This window comes from Sturnira hondurensis, unplaced genomic scaffold, assembly GCF_014824575.4.
Source record: "Sturnira hondurensis isolate 20B ecotype Veracruz unplaced genomic scaffold, ASM1482457v3 Scaffold0006413, whole genome shotgun sequence".
Taxonomy (NCBI): Eukaryota; Metazoa; Chordata; class Mammalia; order Chiroptera; family Phyllostomidae; genus Sturnira; species Sturnira hondurensis.
The window spans coordinates 20,114,293-20,135,907 of NW_028079044.1; the positions used below are offsets into that span (position 1 = coordinate 20,114,293).

At 41.8% G+C, this 21,615-nt stretch overlaps 1 protein-coding gene across 2 annotated transcripts in view; it reads right to left on the bottom strand.

Moving 5' to 3' along the window:
• ANXA4 (annexin A4) overlaps positions 1–21,615 on the bottom strand; it is a 65,631-nt gene that overhangs the window by 24,191 nt on the left and 19,825 nt on the right. For both annotated transcript variants that reach the window (XM_037048173.1, XM_037048174.1), the window contains exons 2-4: positions 11,860–11,914; positions 6,407–6,494; positions 2,228–2,322 (exon numbers count right to left, since the gene is read on the bottom strand). In XM_037048173.1, the coding sequence (XP_036904068.1) occupies positions 2,228–2,322; positions 6,407–6,494; positions 11,860–11,868 (192 nt within the window). In that variant the 5' untranslated portion in view covers positions 11,869–11,914. The remainder of the gene's footprint in view (positions 1–2,227; positions 2,323–6,406; positions 6,495–11,859; positions 11,915–21,615) is intronic.

A 21,615-nucleotide genomic window follows, 5' to 3' on the forward strand; every position in this document is an offset into this window, starting at 1 on the left:
AATGAGGAGGCAGAGAATTCAGCTGCCAAGCCAGATAACACAGAAATTTGAAAAACATAAAACAATGCCAATCTTCTCGCTAAAATTTTTTTGTTCTGAAATATGTAGCTATTTTTCACAAAATTATTATTGGTATTAACATGTGGTGGGTTTATTTTCTTAATAAATTAACAGATATATAAATTAAAATGTCCTAAATTTTAATTTCTAATATGGTAAATGTCAATAGATATAATCCACATAAACAAAAAAACCCTCAATAATTTCAGAGTGTAAAGGGGTCCCGAGATCAAAAAGTTTATAGACATTGACTTAAATGTACATGCACACTTAAACAATATCTCTTGAATACATTTCCAAGTCCGTATTCACTTATATTTTTTAAAATTACGGTTTATATTCAGAACTAATACAGAATAATAAAATATTTATTTTATTATTCTGTATTAGTTTCAGATATGTAGCATAGTGGTTAGACAATCAAGTACTTTACAGAATGGTCCCCCTGATATTTCAAGTGCCCACCTGGCCCCATTCATAGTTATTAGGATATTATTGCCTATATTCCATATGCTATAATTACATCTCTGTGACTATTCTATAACCACTAATTTGTATTTAATCCCTTCACCTTTTTCAACCAGTCCCCCCACCCCTAACTCCCACCCCTCTGTCAACTGCCATTCTGCTCTCTGTATCTGAGTCTTCACCTATGACACTTTTAATAGCTGCAGAAATTCCATATGTAGACACAATATAGTTCCTTTAACCAGTTCCCTGTTTGAACTTTCTAATGTACACAGGCATTTAGTTGTATCCCCTTGGTCACTCATAATTATTTCTTAAGGCTCAATTCCTAAAAAGAAATGTAATTATTTGGACAAAGTAATAAATTCTAAAGACATTTATTCACATTTCTAGGTCAGAGAGTTTAAGAACCAGCTTAAGAGCAACCAACTAATAAGAAGCTAAGTCGCTGTTCAAGTCCAGATCTCTGATCCTCACAAACCTGATTCCTAACACAGTATTTCAATATATTGTGAATATTTTGATGTTACATCTACATATGAAATGAATGGGTGGATGGATGGATCAATGAATGAATGAATGAATGAATGGATTAGTACTTGATTCATTAAGTTTGGTCATCTTAACAAACTGCCATTAGATTAGCTTAGTCCTGAAGTTTGGAATAATTGATCCTGAGTGTGTGTGGCAACACGCTTGAGGTGTCTAGTTCCCACATCACACGCACATTCATGCCTGTTTGTGCTCATTAAATTTCTTTGGAAATGGAGAAGAGCTTAATGCTCAGCAAATAGTCCGAGCTATGGATAATCCGTTCCCTATGGGGTGCCCAGCACGGTCTGCATGCGGATGCTCTGGATGGCTGAGCCAGCCCTGCCCCGTCCCACCCCGAAGTTTAATGCCTGCCTTCAAGTAGCAGCCACAGTCTGACTGGTTGTAAAGTATCCGGAGAACAGAAATACTTATCAGAGTTCCTGTATTCTCGGACACAGAGAACTCTTTGGTGTTTCCTCAATGAAAAGATTCTTGCTAATCACACAGATAGGTGTTCAGTGATGTGGGAAGACAAGGTGCAATGATGCTGGTGAGTGAGTCATTGAAAATGGAGACTGGGAGAGGGCTCCTGAGAGGTGTGAGATGCGAACAGAAGGGCAAAACATGGTGAGTGGACAACCACTGAACGCATGCGTTAATAAATTACATACACACACACATACACAAACACATCAGTCCCAGTTCTAGAATCTGAGGGCTCTTCCTCAACTGAGAATCATCAAAGGAATGCATATATGCTACAAATGGGTTTATGAGGAAGACGCAGAATAGACCCTAAATCCTAGGAGAGCCTGTTTAAAACAAGCTGAACTTAAATATTTTAGTCAGTGTGGAGTGGCCTAAAAGAAGCCTAATCAGGATTAGGGAAGCAACACGGGAAGCTCAGGCCTGCTCAGTGCTCACAGGGTGCTGGTTAAGTCCATGCAACAACCAGGTCCCCGAGAAGACTCGGGTGGGAGGAGACCAAGCTGGGCCCTGAGCTCTGTGAATCAACAGCTCCCTGAAATCACTTCTTGCTAAGGACAGGTGGGGAGGCATGTTGAAACCATTTTATTTCAAGAATATCTTTAAACAAGGCAAAGTACCCATCTTTCAAAAACACAGGGTGACCTCAGGAACCTAGAGCAGAGAGATTGTGACCTACCCTGCCGATGGTGGTTTTGTAGGCCGTCCTGATCTCCTGGCGCTGGGCCGTGTTGCGGTAGGCGAGGACGTTGATAATGGCGTCCTCATCGGTGCCTGGCAATGTAGCGAAGACAGTGAGTGAGTGCTATCTGAGAGGAATGAGAAAATGGGTTCCTCTGCGGAAAATGAAGCCACCCAAACATACGCAGGGAGCTTTCTAAGAAAAGAGGTTTGTTCACAGCATTTGTCCATTTTGGGGGGAAACAGACACTAGGTTTGAGTCTCAGCCTCTCCTTTGATTACCTACATACCACCAAACAAAATAGTTAACTCCTCTGAGTATTCGTTTCCTTATCTATAAATGTGAGTGATTATAAAGCTGCTCCAAGTGTTAAATAGAACAATTAAGTGAATTACTTAGCACAGTGGTTTTCAACTGGTGTGCTGCAAGAATTTTTTAAAACATGTGGTACTTGACTATTTAGTCAGGGGCACTGACCTTTTTTCCCTCCGATTGTCAAATAAAAAATGACAACAGGCAACACAACAATAGCTGTTGGATGTGAATGCCCTATCTTGAACCATTTAATACAGTTGTATCTTACTGGTCACATTGTATAAGGTTGTGTCTGACTGGTTAATTCTTGGTACCAGAAATCTTTATATACAATTATAGGCACCTGATTTTTTAAGAAGTCACTCTAGAGCAAAAAGAGTAGGTGATTACTATCATTATTTTGTTTGTAAATCAATCAAAATTATGTCTCTTTTTGTCAGATCAGCAAAAAAATATAATATACATTTTTGGTGTGCCACAGAATTTCAGTAATTAGTTTATGTGTGTCATGAGATCAAAAAGGTTGAAAATCGCTGACTTAGAACAATGCTCAGCACTTACTAGGTCAATGAGGGAGCATACTTTTCCCCTTCCTCAGGAATTCTCCCGTCTGTTGGATCTCATGTATCTATTTCCATGTTCTAACTTTTTCTTTTCTTGTTTTTAATCTCTTTACAATTTTCTCTGAGTTCTGAAGCAATTCAAATTTGTCCTTCGATTTAGTGATTTGGCACTTTGGAGGATCTAAATTGGCTGTTCACAGCATCTACTGAGTTTTAATATCGGTAATTGTGTTTTTCATTTCCAAGCTGTCTTTCCTGATCTCAGATGGCTCCTTTTTTTATAATTGCCCATAAATTTGCATGATTCAATATACTACCAAAACTACAATATGAATTACAAATTAGAAATGTTCTAAGTTGTGTTTGCCTGGTTTTTGCAGCAGCTTTTTTACAGGGTCATTTATTTTGATTTCTCAAATTGGTCCCTCATCTTAGTAACAGCTGGATGTTCATATACGTTTTGTGGGTATTCTGTTTCCTCATTGTGCTGTGTGGGGAGTTGTGATGGAATACAGACTCTTCTACTGAAATATTTCAGGAAGAGATGAAAAATATAGGTTCTCCAGGATTATTCTTTGTAAGATCACAAATCCAGAAAAATGTGAGGTGTAGGGAAGAAGCCACAGAACTTTGTTTACATACCTTAGGTATCCACTTTCCATTCTCTCTCTGTCTCTCTCTCTCTCTGTCTCTCTCTCTCTTGTTTAAAGAGGGCAATAGATACAACCATTCTTTTCCCTTTCAGAAATCTCAGCTGGGGAGAGAAGGCTCAATGCCTTTTGCTTATCCTATTTTCTGTGAGAGACACCACTCTTTTCCAGTCAGTCAAATTTAAATCATTGAAATAGCTTTGATTTTTTTACCCTCTTTCTTCCTCCACATTCAAATTTCCTGCCAAACTGCGAAATCTGGCCCTGCTATCTTTTTTCATCTGTTCTCTCTTTTGAACTCCTACCACTCCCACTCCCATTCAGGACTCCACAGTTCTTTCTCAAACAACTGTGAAAGTCTGCTAACTAGTATTCTTACCTTCTAACTGTTTTTTTCTGAAGTTTTGCCAGATTCATTTTCCTGTACAGAAAAACTCACAGTGTCCATCCCCTGCCCAGGAATACACAAGGGCTTTATTTGCTGTTTGCTGGCTTTATTATAGCCACTGCAGCTTGGCATTTTGAGACTCTCTACAACATTGCATTCACTACTGTAAAGAAGGATACATATAAAAGGATATCAGGCAGCCAAATCCACAGACTAAACTTTTGAACTATTGTACTTGACCCAACTGTACTGTACTCCATTCTTTGACCCCCTTCACTACCAGTCTATTGGTTTATGTGTCCCTAACCCCCTCCATTCAGCATCATGGTTCTGGCATTGGTTGTTTCCTGGTCAGTGCCTTTGGGCCATCCTACCCCCATGCCTGTGTTCTATAGCTGGCTTTCTCAGGAGCACTCCAGAACCTCCCTTTGGTACCTTTGGTGCCTGCCTGCTCAGGAAGTTCCCAACCAGCCAACTCCTGCTTTGCAAGTACCTCCTGCTACAAAGCCCCCTGTCCACGTATTTACCATGACTCCCATGGGCCTCAGTTAAACTGGAAAATAAAATGATCCAGACACTCACCCCATGTCTTTGCTCATACTATTCCCTAAACCTGAAACACATTCTCTCTTAGCTCTATTTATTAAAACCCAACTCATTTCCAAAGGCCTGCCTCAAATTCTACATTCTTCAAGTTTTTCCTGAAACCCCCACATACAATGTGGGGGTTCAGATCTCCTCTCTGAATCTTAATCTTATTGGTGCCCCTCCGCAGCTGTCGTACCAGGAAGTGGTCCTACTTATTTCCCTATTTGCCTTGACCGCCAGCACCCGTGGGCTAGTCTACCCCAAGGACTAGGTGTTACAACCCTTGTCTTCTCCAGCCATCCACCTTGCATTTGCCTCCACACAGCAGGCTCTAAAAAGCATTGGCTCTGATTCTGAGATTCTGAATGCCATGTGGTCCATGTTCTGAATTATGGTGTTCTTGACATATATAAAAGAATCAGGGTTAGCCTGAAAAAAAAAGTGGGCCAAGTAGATTTTTCATTTTATGCATGAAAAAGGGGAAATGAAGAGAAAAATACATAGATTTAGACCAACATTCTGCTCAGAGCTGGGCAGCACAGTGGCACAGCAGCTCCAACCCCAGCACTGAGGTCAGACTACCTGGAATTGCCTAGAATCCTGACTCTAACACTGACTAGTTCTGAGGCCTTGGGAAAGTTAGCAAACCTCCCTACATGTCACTGTTCTCACCAGTAAAATGGCTATTGGGATTGAAACAGGTAATCCACAAAGCACATTGTGCCTGACACATAGTAGAGCTTAATACATGTTTACTGTTATTGTTATCATTGCTGTTGCAGTTAGGAGCATTGGGGCTAAGTAAAAAGAACTGATCTTAGATAAAAATGCATGGTCAATATTTCAATCTACAACTCAAGGAGATTCGAAATAGCAGCTACAACCAGGAAGCACTGGCCATGTGTCCACCCAGGCAAGGACCTAGGCCAGGGTAGTCTGCAGCACACCCAGCTTGACCGTGGTCGCCTGACACAAAGCCTTTTCCCTGGGGGAGCTAAATGGAAGGTAGTTCATTGCACAATAAGCCCTTCTGGTCGGGCACACACAGGCTTCTCACGTAAAGTTCCATTTGCTGCATGCTGGTACCGAGCAGCTGTGCCAATCACAGCAGTAGGCAAAGGGGCTCAAAGGAAAGAATGTGGACTTCCAGTGGGCAAGCCCAGGCTTGGCACTGGGCTCTGCTGAGTGTGACTCATGGCTCAGTTCTACTTACTATGTGACTTACCATGTTACTTCACTTCTCTGGGGCTCAGTTTCACATTTGTAAAATGGGATGAAAATAACAGTAGCAACAGCTGCTTTTACTAAACCACAGGGCCACAGCGCATAACCGTTGAGATAGTATTTGTGAAAGTGCTTTGTAAACCTTATGGCACTACCCACATCTAGCACTAACTGGAAAATAAATACATTTCTAAATATTCATATATTGATTTCAAAGTCTTGTAATATGAAACAGGTTGAAATAATTGAGAACACAGAGAATGAGAACATTAAATTAAAAATTCTGTAGTAACATGAGTAATTAGGCCCTTCCATCAGAGTTTTCCTGGAAAGCCAATTTGTTCCCGCTGTGTTTTCTGAGAGTGGGGTCTATTTACAAAGGCCAGTGGACACAGCACCCTCTGTGAGACTCGGTGATGCATTACACGTAAGTGGGCGGGACACTTACCAAACCCTTTCATGGCCTTCCTCAGGGTCTGGGCATCTTCAGTGGCATTGAATACTGATGCAGCTTTGATGGTGCCTCCTTTGCTTTCCTAAACACAGAGAAAGAGGCGACTGAGAGGCAGCATCTTACCAAGACAGAGGCATCCCATTAGGCAAAATTTGCTGAGCACCTACAGTGAGGCAGACAGACATTATTCTAGGTCTGTGTGCTGGGCACACAGTAGGGACCATGAGAAATGAAGCTCACTGTTCCGTGGAGCTGGTATTCCAGTTTGGGGGGCAGGGACAAAGGGCAAATGGTAAACACACCAACAAATAAATGTTCCACCAAGTGCCCAGTGGTGAGAGGGGTCCTGGAGGGGCTGCTCTGTGGAGTGACATTTAGGCTGAGATTTGAATGATAGGAAGCAGCTGACTATGCAAAGCTCGGTGAGGTCAAGTGCTGCAGGCAGAGGAAGAAGCTAAAGTCAAGGCCCTGAGGCCGGAGCTGGCTTTATGGGAGCAGCAGGACAGAGGCAAAGAGGAAAGAGGTAAAATAAGTTACACAACAACCTACTCAGTAACCTTGTCTCCACCCTGCCCATCCCCAACAACATACACACACAAAGGGTCAAACCCAAATCCGATCAAACCTCTAGAGCCAAAAACCAACTTACAGTAAATTGAAGAGAGAGGAAAATGTTTATCCACAACACAGGGTTGTAGACAAATAAATTGCAAGGAGAATTAGAAAAGAGAGAGATGGAGGGGAACTATAGCTAAAAAGAGACTAAAAAGGAATATCAATACTCATAATGGGTGAACCTTACTTGCATCCTGAATCAAAAAGTAAAAAAACATGCATTTATGAGACAATTGGAAATTTGAACACTGACAATATTGGTGACATTAAAAAAATCAGTGTTAACATTTTTAGGTCTAATGATGGTACTGTATTCTATTTTACTTTTTAAAAAGATTTTTAAAATTTATTTTCAGAGAGAGTGGAAGGGAGGGAAAAAGAGAGGGAGAGAAACATCTACGTTTATGAGAGAAACATCAGTTGGTTGCCTCTCACACGCCCCTAACCAGGAACCAGACCTGCAACCCAGGCATGTGCCCTGATTGGGAATTGAACTGGTGACCTTTTGGTTCACAGGCTGGTGCTCAATCCATGAAGCCACATCAGCCAGGACTATTTTACTTTTTTATAGCCTATAATGAGAGGTAGTAAAGCTTAGTGGGAAGAAACACAGAAATTGGAGTAGGATAGACCTGAGTTTGAATCTTGGCTTCAATCCTTTCTAGCTGTATGGTCTAGGGAAGGGGTGTCAAACTCATTTTCACCAGGGGCCACATCAGCCTCACAGTTGCCTTCAAAGGGCCGGATGTAACTTTAGGACTGTATAAATGTAACTACTCCCTAACAGTTAAGCAAGAGTTTGGCACTGCCTCAGGATAGACACAAAGTGCCAACTGGATAAAACAAGGCGGAGGGATGCTTTCAGCCCATGGGCCTTGTATTTGCCACCTGTGCTCTAGGGGAAATTCCATTTTTCTCACCTGTATATTAAGAATAATGATAGCAACCCAGAGGGGTGTTGTAATAATGAAGCAGGATAACATAGCAAAACATTTGGCACAGAACCCAGCAAACAGTAAACTCTCAAACAAACTCAGTGACCATTATCATCATCATCAAATATGTCTTCAACATTTCCACAATAAACATAATTGTGAGACTCATATATATATATATGTTAAAATCCCTAACGCAAGCCTATGAGATAATGTCAAAGCAAGATCCAGAATACAGCACTTGTAAAAGGTGGCAAAACCCATGTAGAATAGATCTAAGCCTTTCTAATGGTTTAATTTGATTCAATGATAGAATATGGACCATCTAAAGCCACGGAGAATTTCCATACCCTAAGGCAGTTAGTTCTCTAGTCTAGTCAGACTTGAGCTCTTTGAGCTGGTCCACCTTGGCCTGCACCTCCCAGACCCGCTCTAACCTACCAAGCCCATCAAAAGCCTCATGTACAAGAGAATGTGGGCCTCATCTGCTGAAAGACCAGGCTTTCACCTCCTAGACGTGGTCAGCACCCAGCATGTAGTCATCATCCTCATACACCTGACAGAGGAAAGTAGAAATTTGTGACATTAACTTCCTTGGGCACTATTATGAGTTGAGTTGTACCCTCCACCAAACCAAACCAAACAAAACAAAACCCCCAAAACCAAAGGTATGTTGTAGTCCTAACCCCAGTATTTCGGAATGTGATCTTATTTAGAAGCAGGGTCATTGTGATACAATTAATTTCATTAAGATGAGGTCTTATTGGAGTAGGTTGAGTCCTTAATCCAATATGACTGGTGTCCTTCTGAGAAAACAGCATATGAAGACAGAGACACACAGGGGAGGACACCACATGACGATTAAGGCAGAAATAGGAGTTAAGCAGCTGCAAGCCAAGGAACACCTAAAGATTACCAGGAAACCACCAGAAGCTAGAAAGAAAAGGAAGGAGTCTCCCATAAATTTCAGAGGGATGGTGGCTACGCCAATCCTTGATTTTGGACTTCTGGGCTTGAGAACTGTGAGAAAACAAATTTCTATTAAGTCACCTGGGTTGCGGCACCTTGTTGTGCAGCCCTAGGAAATTAACACAGGCAATTCTTTTCTTCTACTACGTATCAGCAGTAAAAAGCATATGGGTGATTTGCTATCAAGTACCAACAGGGCCTAATTCAGCCCTTGGCCCTACCATGAAACAGCTTCTTGCGTTGAACGTTTCACAAGGTTCTTTAGAAATGCCAGTGTTGAAAAAAAAAAAAGGATGGTATTCAAACACAACCTTTAACTTTAAAGCAAACTGCATTACTGAGGGAAACTACTAAGGGATTAAAATTAATCCCCCGCCCGGGAGAAGATAAGCTTGGGAATTTTGTTCCTGTTACCTCTAAAATATCCATATTGATTAAATTCCAAGGCATAATGAACCATTATTTGTTCTGGGAAGGCAGGAGTTACCACCCCAGGAAAGTTTCTGTGGCAGGCAAAGGAAATAGGAAGGATGTAGGAAGAATGACAAAAGTAAATAGCTAGAAATGGATGTTACATCACAATCAATGAAGCATTATTCAGTTATTAAAATGATAATGAAGATGATCAAAGTCAAAAAGACTGGAATACAATATAATGGAATATTAATCAATAAAAAGCAATGGAGGAACACACTGTTGACAATTATAACAACATGGATGGATTGCAACAAAGTATAATGCTCAATAATAGAAGCCAGACCCCAAAGAGTACATGCTGTATGTTTACATTTATGGCATGTTCTAGAACAGGCAAGACAAGCACTATTTACGGTGATAACAATCAGAAAAGTGGTTGCCTGTCCAGCATGAGGTAAGGAGCAGAGTAGGGACCTGAAAGGCACATAAATGAACTCCCCGGAGTGATGACCTGCTCCATCTTAATAGAAGAATAGATTACATGGTACATGTATTTGTCAAAACTCATCTCCCAGTAACCTTAAGAGCTCTGTATTTCACTGTATGTAAATTATACCGCTATAAAATTTTAACAAAATACTTGAGTACAATAAATTTTAAAACATGTGTCCCTTTTAGAAACATATTATATAATCATTGTAGAGATCTGGAAAACGTTTTTTAAAATATTTTATTGATTGAATTTTAGAAAGAATGGAAGGGAGGGATAAAGAGAGAAAGGAACATCAATGTGAGAGAGACATACCCACTGACTACCTGCCCACAACCCAGGTGTGTGCCCTGACTGGGAATGGAACTGACCATCCTTCGCTTTATGGGACAATGCCCAACCAGGTGAGCCACACTGGTGAGACAGGAAAAAAAATTTTTTTTTAATTTAAGAAGAAAATTAAAACATCCATACTTGCAGCCCTGGCTGGGTAACTCAGTTGGTTAGAGTGTCATCCCCATACAACAAGGTTGTGGGTTCGATCCCTGGTCAGGGCACATGTGAGCATCAACCAATGAATGAATAAATAAGTGGAACAATAAATAGATATGTCTCTCTCTTTCTCTAAAATCAGTAAATGAAAACATTTTAAAACATCCATACTTTCACCATCTAGAGTAATTTTAATAAGCTACAAAATGTAATATCAACATGTTAGCATAGTGAACATTAAATACATACGCAACTGTTATTTATGCTTTTTATTACTAATATAATATTTAAAAACCATACTACATGTGAGAAGGGTCTAAAATAAAATGATGGAATATAATGGGAATTACAATATTGTGACTGTTGTGTGTTGCTCATTTCTGTTAAAAACTTCCTTTACCTGTTCAATAAGTAACAGTCATGATGGGAAAACAGGTCCTAGGAGAAAAGATGAGAGCTCTGAGGCAATCCTCCCGAAGCGGAAAGCACATCAGAGGATCACTTGATCACAGTCATCACATGTAGGAAGGCTGTGAGCTCGTTAAGGACAGGAAGAGTGTCCCATGAATTTTGAGTTCCCGGAGCCAAGTACCATGTCTGGCAAAAAGTAAGGGCACTGCAAACATTCCTGCGTAAATGTTCTCCATGTCCAGGGAGAATCTATCAAGAAGAAATGAATTTTAAATGAAAGCATAAGTGATTCTGAACAGACATGTGTAAGCCTTTGACTATCAGGGATGATGAAGAAAGTTCCAGAATGTCTAACACAAAAAGTAATTTAAGAGTATATTACTATTTGTTCAGGATAGTTTACACATCTAGCTTCCTCAAGGAAGGCATCTAGATCTGGCAGGAACTCTAGTTTCTCTTCAGGTATAAGATTCTACTTCTATTATTCCCTCCCAGAATGGCAAGGGTCAGAATCACCTGCCTAGTCCAAAATCTAATTTCGGTGGGAGAAGAAGAGCAGATGGCCAGCCTTAGCCAGCCAGAGCCATGTTTGCAGCTAAGAAGCTCAGTTTCCATCTCGGCATTGAACTTCATGGAATTCTCAAAGGGATCCGATTCCCTGCTTGTCTCAAAGATCAGATAACCAAGCTCGAAGGAGTCCAGTCACAGCCAAAAGCAGGGGCAGATGACAAGCACACATGGCAAGATGTACTCTTCCTGAGGAGTCTGTGATGATGGGGTCGCACCAAAATGGATGGCGCTCCTGTCCTGGCGGTATCTATGGGATTTTCATTTCTTTTTTTTTCTTTGCCTAACTTTTTTATAATGAACTACAACTTGATTCTGAATTTCAGGATGTTAGAAGGATTCAAAGGATTCTCTTTAGATTAATATTCAGGGTCAAGTTATTCACCACCTCTGAAAGAAATAAAAATGGTGCTTAAAAAAAGGAACTGCCTTTCATTTCCTCCTCCCTCTGTTGAGCAAACAAGCCTTTGTATAGGCCAGCTGTCACTGAGTAAGCATCCTGTACCTGTCTGCAGCTGGCACCAGGTAAGGCGGGGCACTCCACAACTTACCATGGCCATGACTCTCTGCCAAGATCAGAGTTCAGTCACCGAAGCAGAAGTTCTTCTGTGATAAAAGCAGAGGGAAAATTACTGATGAGGGGGAATCATTAATCTGGATATCTTACAATTTGCATGAAGTTAAACCATCGGGAAATAACACCCAGTTTCATCAAAAGGTCAGCTATTAGTTTCTCAAAGATACATGGGCCAGGCTAATAATCAAAGAGACACTGTTGAAACAGGCAAGTTTGTTACACCAGCAGAATACTTCCCTAACCACTCTTCTGTTTGGAGATACACATTACAGAAACGATTCCTATTATTTTGTTACAGTGAAGTACATTACTTGTACTCAAGCAAAACCTAGATTCTGAACTGTACGTTCTGGTGGATCAGAAGAGGTGCCTCCTCGGAGAGAAGAGATAATCCAGCTATTTCCAGGGGAAAGTGCTGCTCTCCAGCCTACAACAGCGTGTGTGCACGAGTGTGTGTGCACGCATGTGTGTGTGCACAGGCCAGCAGCCCAACCAACATCAGACTCTTCATTTCCCAATGGCCACCTTCAGTGCCACCATCTCAGGACTTAAAGGTGCTTCTTCCTATAAGCTGCAGCCCAACATACTCCTCGGTTCTCTTCAGCAACCCCTCCTTCACCAAGAAGACTTCAATCATCACACATTGACTCAGTCATTCGGCATGCAAAAGTCTTTACTGTCATCTAGGGCTCTTGGGTGCTTTCATGATACACAGGCAGGCCTCTGGGGGGCAGGCCCATTGACTCCCTGTTTCCATATCTAAGTCCTATGGAAAAGGCTCCTTTCCTAAGCATTTAGTTAGAGTATTGATACTCAAAGATTCGTCCTAGACTCAGACGCGTGGACATTACCTGGAAGCTTGTTAAAAATGCAAAATCTGCCAGGGTGAGCACTTAAGGCTCTGCCCTCACTACGTAACAGGTGTGCCAAGAGAAAAAAATGGCCCAAATGAAAGAACAGATCAAAGCTTCAGAAAAAATACAACTAAGCGATGAAGAGACAGCCAACCTATCAGATGCACAGTTCAAAACACTGGTAATCAGGATGCTCACAGAATTGCTTAAATATGGTCACAAATTAGATGAGAAAATGAAGGCTATGCTAAGTGAAATAAAGGAAAATGCACAGGGAACCAACAGTGATGGGAAGGAAACTGGGACTCAAATCAATGGTGTGGACCAGAAAGAAGGAAGAAACATTTAACCAGAACAGAATGAAGAAACAAGAATTCAAAAACATGAGGAGAGGCTTAGGAACCTCCAGGACACCTTTAAACCTTCCAACATCCAAATCATAGAGGTTCCAGAAGGAGAAGAGGAAGAGCAAGAAACTGAAAACTTATTTGAACAAATAATGAAGGCAAACTTCCAAAGGAAATAGACTTCCAGGAAGTCCAGGAAACTCAGAGAGTCCCAAAGAAGTTGGACCCAAAGAGAAACACACTAAGGCACATCATAATTACATTACTCATGATTAAAGATAAGGAGAAAATTTTAAAAGCAGCAAGAGAAAGGGAGACAGTTACGTACAAAGGAGTTCCCATCAGACTGTCAACTGATTTCTCAAAAGAAACCACACAGGCAAGAAGGGGCTGGAAAGAAGTATTCCAAGTCATGAAAGGCATGGACCTACATCCAAGATTACCCTATACAGCAAAGCTTTCATTCAGAATGAAAAGGCAGATAAAGTGCTTCCCAGATAAGGTCAAGTTAAAGGAGTTCATAATCACCCAGCCATTATTATATGAAACATTAAAAGGACTTATCTAAGAAAAAGAAGATAAAAAACATAAAGAGTAAAATGACAACAAACTCACAGCTATTAACAATCGACCCTATAACAAAAACAAACTAAGCAAACAATTAGAACAGGAACAGAATCACAGAAATGGAGATCATATGGAGGGTTATCAGTGGGGGGGTAGGAGGGGGAGAGAGGGGGAAAAGGTACAGAGAATAAGTAGCATAAATGGTAGGTAGAAAATAGGGGGAGGTTAAGAATAGTATAGGACATATAGAAGCCAAAGAATTTATATGTATGACTCATGGACATGAACTAAAGGGGGGGAATTCGGGTGGGAGGGGATATGCAAGGTGGAGGGGTATAAAGGGGGAGAGTGGGACAACTGTAATAGCATAATCAATAAAGTATATTTTAAAAAATGCAAAATCTCAGACCCTACCCCACACATAAGGCCAGAATCTGCATTTTAACAAGATTCTTCAAATAGTCGTCTGCACAGTAGTTTGAAAAGCACTAGCCCCAACAAACCTTCCAAGCAGCACCATTCAGTTACTCCCGCCAAAATAACTAAATCCTCCTTAAACCACTTTGTTACTGACTAAGTTGCGTTTGGCCATATTCACTTTTCATCTTCTGGCTTTGCTTAGGCTCAGCTCCACCCTTCCTGGTTCCCCCCATTCACTGCAGACTTACTGGCATTACACAGGAGAATGCCTGTCGGGGGGCAGTGCTAACGGGTACTGGTGCGCTGTCTGAGCGAAGGTGGGAAGGTGCAGTGGCTTCAGAGACAATGAGGAGAAGAGGCCGCCGGAGCAGAGGGCTCACTCAAGGGAAGGCTCAGAAATAAGGCTGGAAAAGCAGGCAGGAGACTGATTAATAAGGGTCCATCTGAGTAGCTGGACTTTAAACTGTAGGTGATAGGAAAATTGTGAAAATGTTTTGGTTTTGCAAAGAAATGATATAGTAAGAAACATACTTTACAGTATAGTAAGGACTACACTGTAGGGTAGCTTGGAGGGAGGCAAGGGGTCAAGAAGGTTTGAGATGCTGAGACAAGAGAGTAAGAGGCTAGGAAAATTCCTGGGCAAGTGGAATGGGGAAACTGAGATAAGAAAATCACACAAGGCCAAGCAGTTTGAGCAATATACAGCCAGCTGGTGAATCACAAGACCTTATCTCCCCCCTCAAGGACAATTGAGGGCAAATGGCTTATACCTCTCTTCCCTAACCAGAGAGTACAAGCCCTCCCCAGCCATAAACCACAAAGGTCTGGGGAAGCAAAGAAGGCTAATGCAAATAGGAGAGATAACACCGAGGAAGATGCTGCCTTACTCCCCTTTTAGCTTCCCCTCCCAAAAGAAACAGCTCCTCTGTGCTCCCCCTAGGGATTTCCCCCTCCCAAAGTCCTGTATTTGCCCGATGTAAACTCACTTCTGAAAGCTCGAGTAAGGTGGATGTTAGGTGGTTTTTAACCCCCCACCTTCTCAGATTGCTGGCAGCCAATACTAATAAAAGCACAATTAGAATCCAATCCCTGTCTGCCTTTTGGCTGAGAGGTGACAGACAATGTGAGCCCCAACCTTGGCTGGCTGCCCTTCAGTTTTATAGATTTATTCATCCAATCACCAAATACTCATAAAGCGCCCCCACATTCCAGGCACTGCTCTAGTTGCTAGAGATGATACAGTGAATAAGACAAAGAACCTGCCTTCCAGGAGCTTACAGTCTGCCAGGCCAGATGGACAACATATAAACAAATGAGTAAATAAGATAATTTCGGACACCGGTAAGATGGAAATATAACAGGCTCATGATAGAGAGCAGGGATCAGTTCATGGGCCAAATCCTGTTTTTGTACAGCCTACAAGCTAAGGACAGTTTTCACATTTTCAGTAGTTGATAAAAAAAACCCAAAAGAATGGTTTGTGACATGTGAAAATTACATGAAATTCAAAGCTCGGTGTTCGCAGATAAAGAACAGTCACGGCCATCCGTTTACGCATTGTCTGCGGCTGTCTCACGCTGCGAAGCAGACCTGACGTCAGTGACAGACGGTGTTGCTCACAAAGCCGAGAACATTTCATACCTGGCCCTTCACGGAACGAGTTTGCTAAACACTGGTTTGGAGGAGGATGTGGTCAGGTTACCGGGAAGGAGCTGGACTGGACAGGAATATCAAGGAGATAACATCGAGCTAAGACTTAAGTAAGAAGGGGCTGGTCACAGTTCTGGACAACTGCTCCAGGCAGAGGGAACAGTTACTGCAAAGGTCCTGAGGCAAGAATAAACTTGCTGTGTTTGAACAAAAGCAGCAAGAAGTAGGGCCAGAGTGGCACGATATGGGGATGGGATAGAACCAGGACCCTATGTGGAGGCAGGAAGGGTGCCTTCGTCACATCTGCCCAGAACGTGTGAGGGTGAGCCAAGAGAAGGGCTTTTTGAGACTTTTATGGTCCTTAGCCACACTTTCAACTACAGGCTCTGTGTCACATCATGTAAGTTATCAAAATGCTCCCATATTCATCATTAATGTAGTTAATATGTGAGTTGGACTGAATTGCTGATTGGTTGATAACCTGGCAGACACAGATTTTAGGAGCAAGGGCCCTCCCTTTGCTTCCAAGTAGTTTTGGACTAAATGACATGAGTGAGGGGCAGAGAAAGGGGACACCTCCCACAAAAGCCAGCCTTCAATACAATACAATACGATACAGTCCTTTTGACCACATTGAGAAGTGGAAAGACTGCCTCGGCAAAGCTTCCTGGAAATACCTGAGAGTTATTATTCAATGAGCTGGAAATATTTTACTGAAGGAAAAAAATGTATCATACTTGAACACAGGGTACTTTTAGCCAGATAATTTGTTTTGAAACTTGGACAGCACCCAGCATAAGCCCATTTAAATAGACACAGCTGGCCCTGGCTGGTGTAGCTCAGTGGATTGAGCGCGGGCCTGTGAATCACACAATCGCGGTTCGATTCCCAGTCAGGACACATGCCTAGGTTGCAGGCCAGTTCCCGGTTCCTGGCGGGGGATGCACGAGAGGCAACCATACACTGATATTTCTCTCTCTCTCTCTCTCTCCTTCCCTTCCCCTCTAAGATAAATAAATAAAAATCTTTAAATAAATAAATAAACACAGCTGTTATATTTATTATTTACTAGACAGATCAAAGTAGTTTCTAATTAGAGCAATGAATATAAAAAGTGGTACTTCTTGGTTCTTTCATTAGGTATCAGATAATCCATGGAAAGTTAATCCACACAAATGCTTATTAGCATAGTACCTGGTACCCAGTAAGGTCTCAGTAACTCTTGGCAAGGATGGGGAGGAGTCCAGATAGGGGAAGGAACCCCATACACCCCTCCGCTAATACACAATTTCAGCAGACCTCTTCTTAGCTGCACAAAATGATCAGCCTCCAAAGGACGAAAGGCCCTTCTCGTGAGAAGCTCCACTCGTAAGTCCTCCCACGTGTCCCAAGGCCCTGCAGTGCTGGGCATTCTTTACAGGGATCCTTCCCCCCTCAGCCTCCTTGATTCACTCTTTCCCTTTCCGAGGGGCAGCCCACAGTTCCATGACCCAAACGATTGACAAAGTTCACAATGACTCAGATTGCTGTCAGGGTTGAAAAACTCCTTTGTTGCTCACAGGTGGAGCAAAATATTCAACAACTGTGGCTCAGCTTTGACACCCATAAAACACAAACACACTCATGACTGGGTGTGGTTCAAGGGACCCTAAAAGCATCAGGACTCTTCAAGATACACAGACGAAGACTGAAGGGACCACAGGGTTGTGACGTCTGAAAATCCCCAAGTGTTAGGCAGTATGTGGGCTGAAAGCTGTCACTTCTTTACAATATGGAATTCTGCAATAAGGACTCATTGTAGGGCTCCTGAAGATCTTAAGACAAAGGTTTTTCTGTTTTTCTATTTATTGATTTGGGAGAGAGAAAGAGAACATGAATTTGTTGTTCCACTGATTGATGCATTCATTGGTTGAATCTTCTGTGTCCTGACTGGGGACCAAACCCTCAACCCTGGCATATGGGGACAACGCTCAAGCCATCTGAGCTATCTGGCCAGGGCTTAAGACATACTTTTGGAGCAACTGAAAGAAAGTTAGGAACTAAACATAAGAGACCTATTCCAATAGCACTTACATCAGGGAATAATAAATTGTATATAGGTTCAAACTACTTCAGGTAAGATAGAAATTTGCCAAAATATTTTATGAAGGATTAATAAAGAAAAATTGGGTATATCGAGGGCACATCCATATTGTTAACAGGCTGAATGTGTAGAAGGATAATTATTACACCATCCCAGAAATTGCCCTGTTGTAACACTGCCAGAAATCGAAAGCCAGGTGCTGACTCTCTGGTATAAAGTTTCTTATGCCCTTATGGCAGACTGCAGTTACACGGAACAAGAACCTCTGGTTTCAAGTAATATTCCAGAAGCATGGAGACAGCCACATGGTGCATTCCTCCCCACATGGCCAGAATTTGGAAAGCAGGCAAATTAGATTATTCCCCAAGCATTAGGTGAGTAAAATCAGCAAATAACCAACAAAACAAAGATATACAAACTCATTTCAATGAGAAAGACTGGGTCCTGAGCTGAGGCCAACTAACTGAAAGGTATTAGCATATTTCAAAAAATTGTGTCCATGGGCAATGCATGCTCCACACAAAATCCTCAAAGAGACTTACTCAGAAATATTATTCAAAGCCCTGTTCTTAGGCAACGGTGGTCCAGGGTCCACTGGTCCAGGGTCAGATATTTCCTCACTGTGAAGATGAATTTTATCCATCTAAAACTGTTTGCTCTACTTGCAAGGATGCCAAACCACCTCTGGACTAGGGTTTCATGTGCATCTGTCTGCAAACTACTGGAGCATAAGGATTTTTGTCTAAGTAACAATCATATTTCTTAATGTAAATAAATTAGCAGTGTGTGTGTTTGTGTGAGTGCTGTGCGCATGTGTGTATGTGTAGTAAGCCTGTAAATAGAAACCTGTCCCTCACAGTTGAATCTCTTCTTGATATGCTGATGAATCCAATTTCCTGGTCCTGCTGGAGGGGGCACTATGCCAGTATCCTGGTACCAGATACAGCTCTTGACATCCCACCTTCACTTGGTGACCTCCATTAACATTCATAACATTGACCCACATCTCAGGACAGGCAATCAGAACATTCATTACGAAGGGATTTTCTGTCCTTGTGGCACACTCTTCCTGAATCCTCCCTCTCTCTCAGAAGATCACATGCGAGTGAGTCATTCACCATTTTTCTTTGGTACATGGTTTCATTTTGCATCCCACGACATGATAAATTTAAACTCCTAGTCCACAGATTTGTGGAGGGTGTGACTGGGCCCCACCCAAACACTACATTCAAAACTAATGAAAACAACTCTTTTTCCTGGTACTTAAGATCCTTCTAAAAGTAAAGGGAGTAGCAGAGATGGGGTTTGAGTTTAGAGAAATAAGAAATTGCAAGCATTTAATCCAAGGCTAAGTGTGTAAGCTAAATCAATGCAGACAAGTTTGGAAACCTGCCTAAGTAATCTTAGGAAAGAATCTATTCCAGCTCAGCACCTGGCAGGTAAATTACCGACAAACTTTTGTCCAAATTTTAGCCACTTATTCACAGCAGTGTGGGGGACAATAGTAATAATAATTTTGATCCACAAATAGTATTAAACGTACATTTTACATACAATTAAAAACAGCCTCACTCCTTCCCCAGCATTTTCCTGTCTACCAGTCCATTAAAATTTTTACTCTGCTCCAATGATTCCTTTGTCTAAAAGGCAGAGGGAAGGAGGGAGGCTCTGCATTATCTTAATTAATCTGCTCAATAACTTTTGGAGTCATTAAGATTAGAAAAATAAAAAGCGCTGAGGTGGCCCAAATGGTTGTTGGGAAAGCTGGTTGGGTCCTGCACTCTCTGCTCAATGCCTGCCTTGCTAAAGGTCTTTCTACATCACCTAATACCTCAGTTTGCACAAATAAAAGTATATTCTAATAAACTTTATATATACATGGCTAACCTACCTCATTTCTCTGAGTATCGTATTCAACTTACAGAGTTTAGTGTTGAAATTTCCTGAAGTGGTTTTCATTTGTTATCTGAGTGACTCCTGGTACCGCCTGTGAACTGGAGACTTTGGGAATTCTAGGGAGCTGGGTTTTTGTCCATGTCTGTGTTTTTGAAGTATTCTGCCCTTTAAGTGAAGGCAAACTGGATTCCCCTCACTCAGGTCAGTGGCCACAGAAACAAGAAGCTGATGTGCTGATAATGCTGATAATTGCTCATGGTCATGAGACCCATATGACAGTTTCACTGATGTTTCATGTTCATTCATTCAACAAACATTATCTGAATGTCTGCCCATGCCTGATACCAGTCTAGGCACTAAAAAAGCACTTCATACAAGAAATTATCCCATATGCCTTTCCTCTATCATCAGAAAAAAATATCCTGGAGGCTGTTCGTGGTGACTTGGCTGAACTGTCTTCCCACTGCAAGCAAGGCTTTCTACAATCATTCTGAATGTCCTCTCCCAGCCTTTAGTCATTCTCCCTCTGGTCATGGGGCTCACTCCTCCACGGGGCAGGCCTGGCCACTGCTAAGTGGCCCCACATCAGGAAAGCTGGCCTTGTATTCTTTGTTCTGTGCTCTGGAACTAGTGTCTAAGGAGGTTAAAAAGAATAACCCTTTAAAAAAATTTTAATCCTAAAATGGAGACAACTATATTTGAACAACAATAAAAAATTGTTTTTTCATAAGATTTTTTAAAAAGATTTTATTTATTTATCTTTAGACGGGAAGGGAAGGAGAGAAGGAGAGAAATATCAATGTATGGTTGCCTCTTGTGAGTCCCCTGCTGGGAACTGGCCTGCAACCCAGGCATGTGCTCTGACTGGGAATCGAACCGCAATCATGTGGTTCACAGGCTCGCGCTCAATCCACTGAGCTACACCAGCCAGGGCTAATAAAAATTTTTTTTAGTCCTCACCTGAGGGTATGTTTATTGATTTTAGAGAGAGGGGAGGGAGGGAGGGAGGGAGGGAGGGAGGGAGGGAGGAAGGAAGGAAGGAAGGAAGGAAGGAAACATTGATGTGAGAGAGAAACATCAACAGGTTGCCTCCCATACATGCCCCAACTGGGGACCAAACCCACAACCTAGGTATGTGCCCTGACGTGGGATCAAACCTGCAATCTTTTTAGTGTGGGGAACAATGCTCCAACCAACTAAGTCACTCAGCCAGGGCAATAATTCTTTTGATTATGTTTATACTAGCTCTAGCCACATCAATATAATAATAACATTGTCCAGTACGCACCAGCTTGTGAAAGAAAAAATGCCAGATATAGCTCTTCTAGCTTTTACTATGAACCAAAAACATTACAGGCTTTCAATCAAAGCTATAGATTTGGGGGGGGGGGGGAAAGCACTATGGATTCGGCACAGCTATGACGTGTTTTCTCAAGCCCTGGTTGGAATTTGCTTACACTGTTAGAGGCGATGCCCATGCAGACTTCAAACACAACTATTCTTTTGATCTCAGCATTGATAAGATCAAAATGTTAAGCTAACCACAGGTAAGAGAGCAATTCCAAGGCTGAGATATAAGCACACTGAGAAATCTGATGGCGCAGGAAGGGAATAGACAGACTGGACCTGACTAAAAAACCTAAAGTACATTCGTCTTCCCTGATCCACGTTTCACTGGCTGTGGTTTCAATTACCCACAGTCCACCACAGCCCAAAAATATTGGATGGAAAATTCCAGAAATAAATGATTTCTAAGTTTTACATTTCATGCAGTTCTGAGCAGCACGATGCAATCTCGTACCATCCCATTCTGTCCCACCTGGGATGTGAATCAGCCCTATGTCCAGTGTATCCATGCTGTATGTGCTACATGTGTTAGTCACTTAGTTGTTATCCCTGTTATGAGAAAGAGA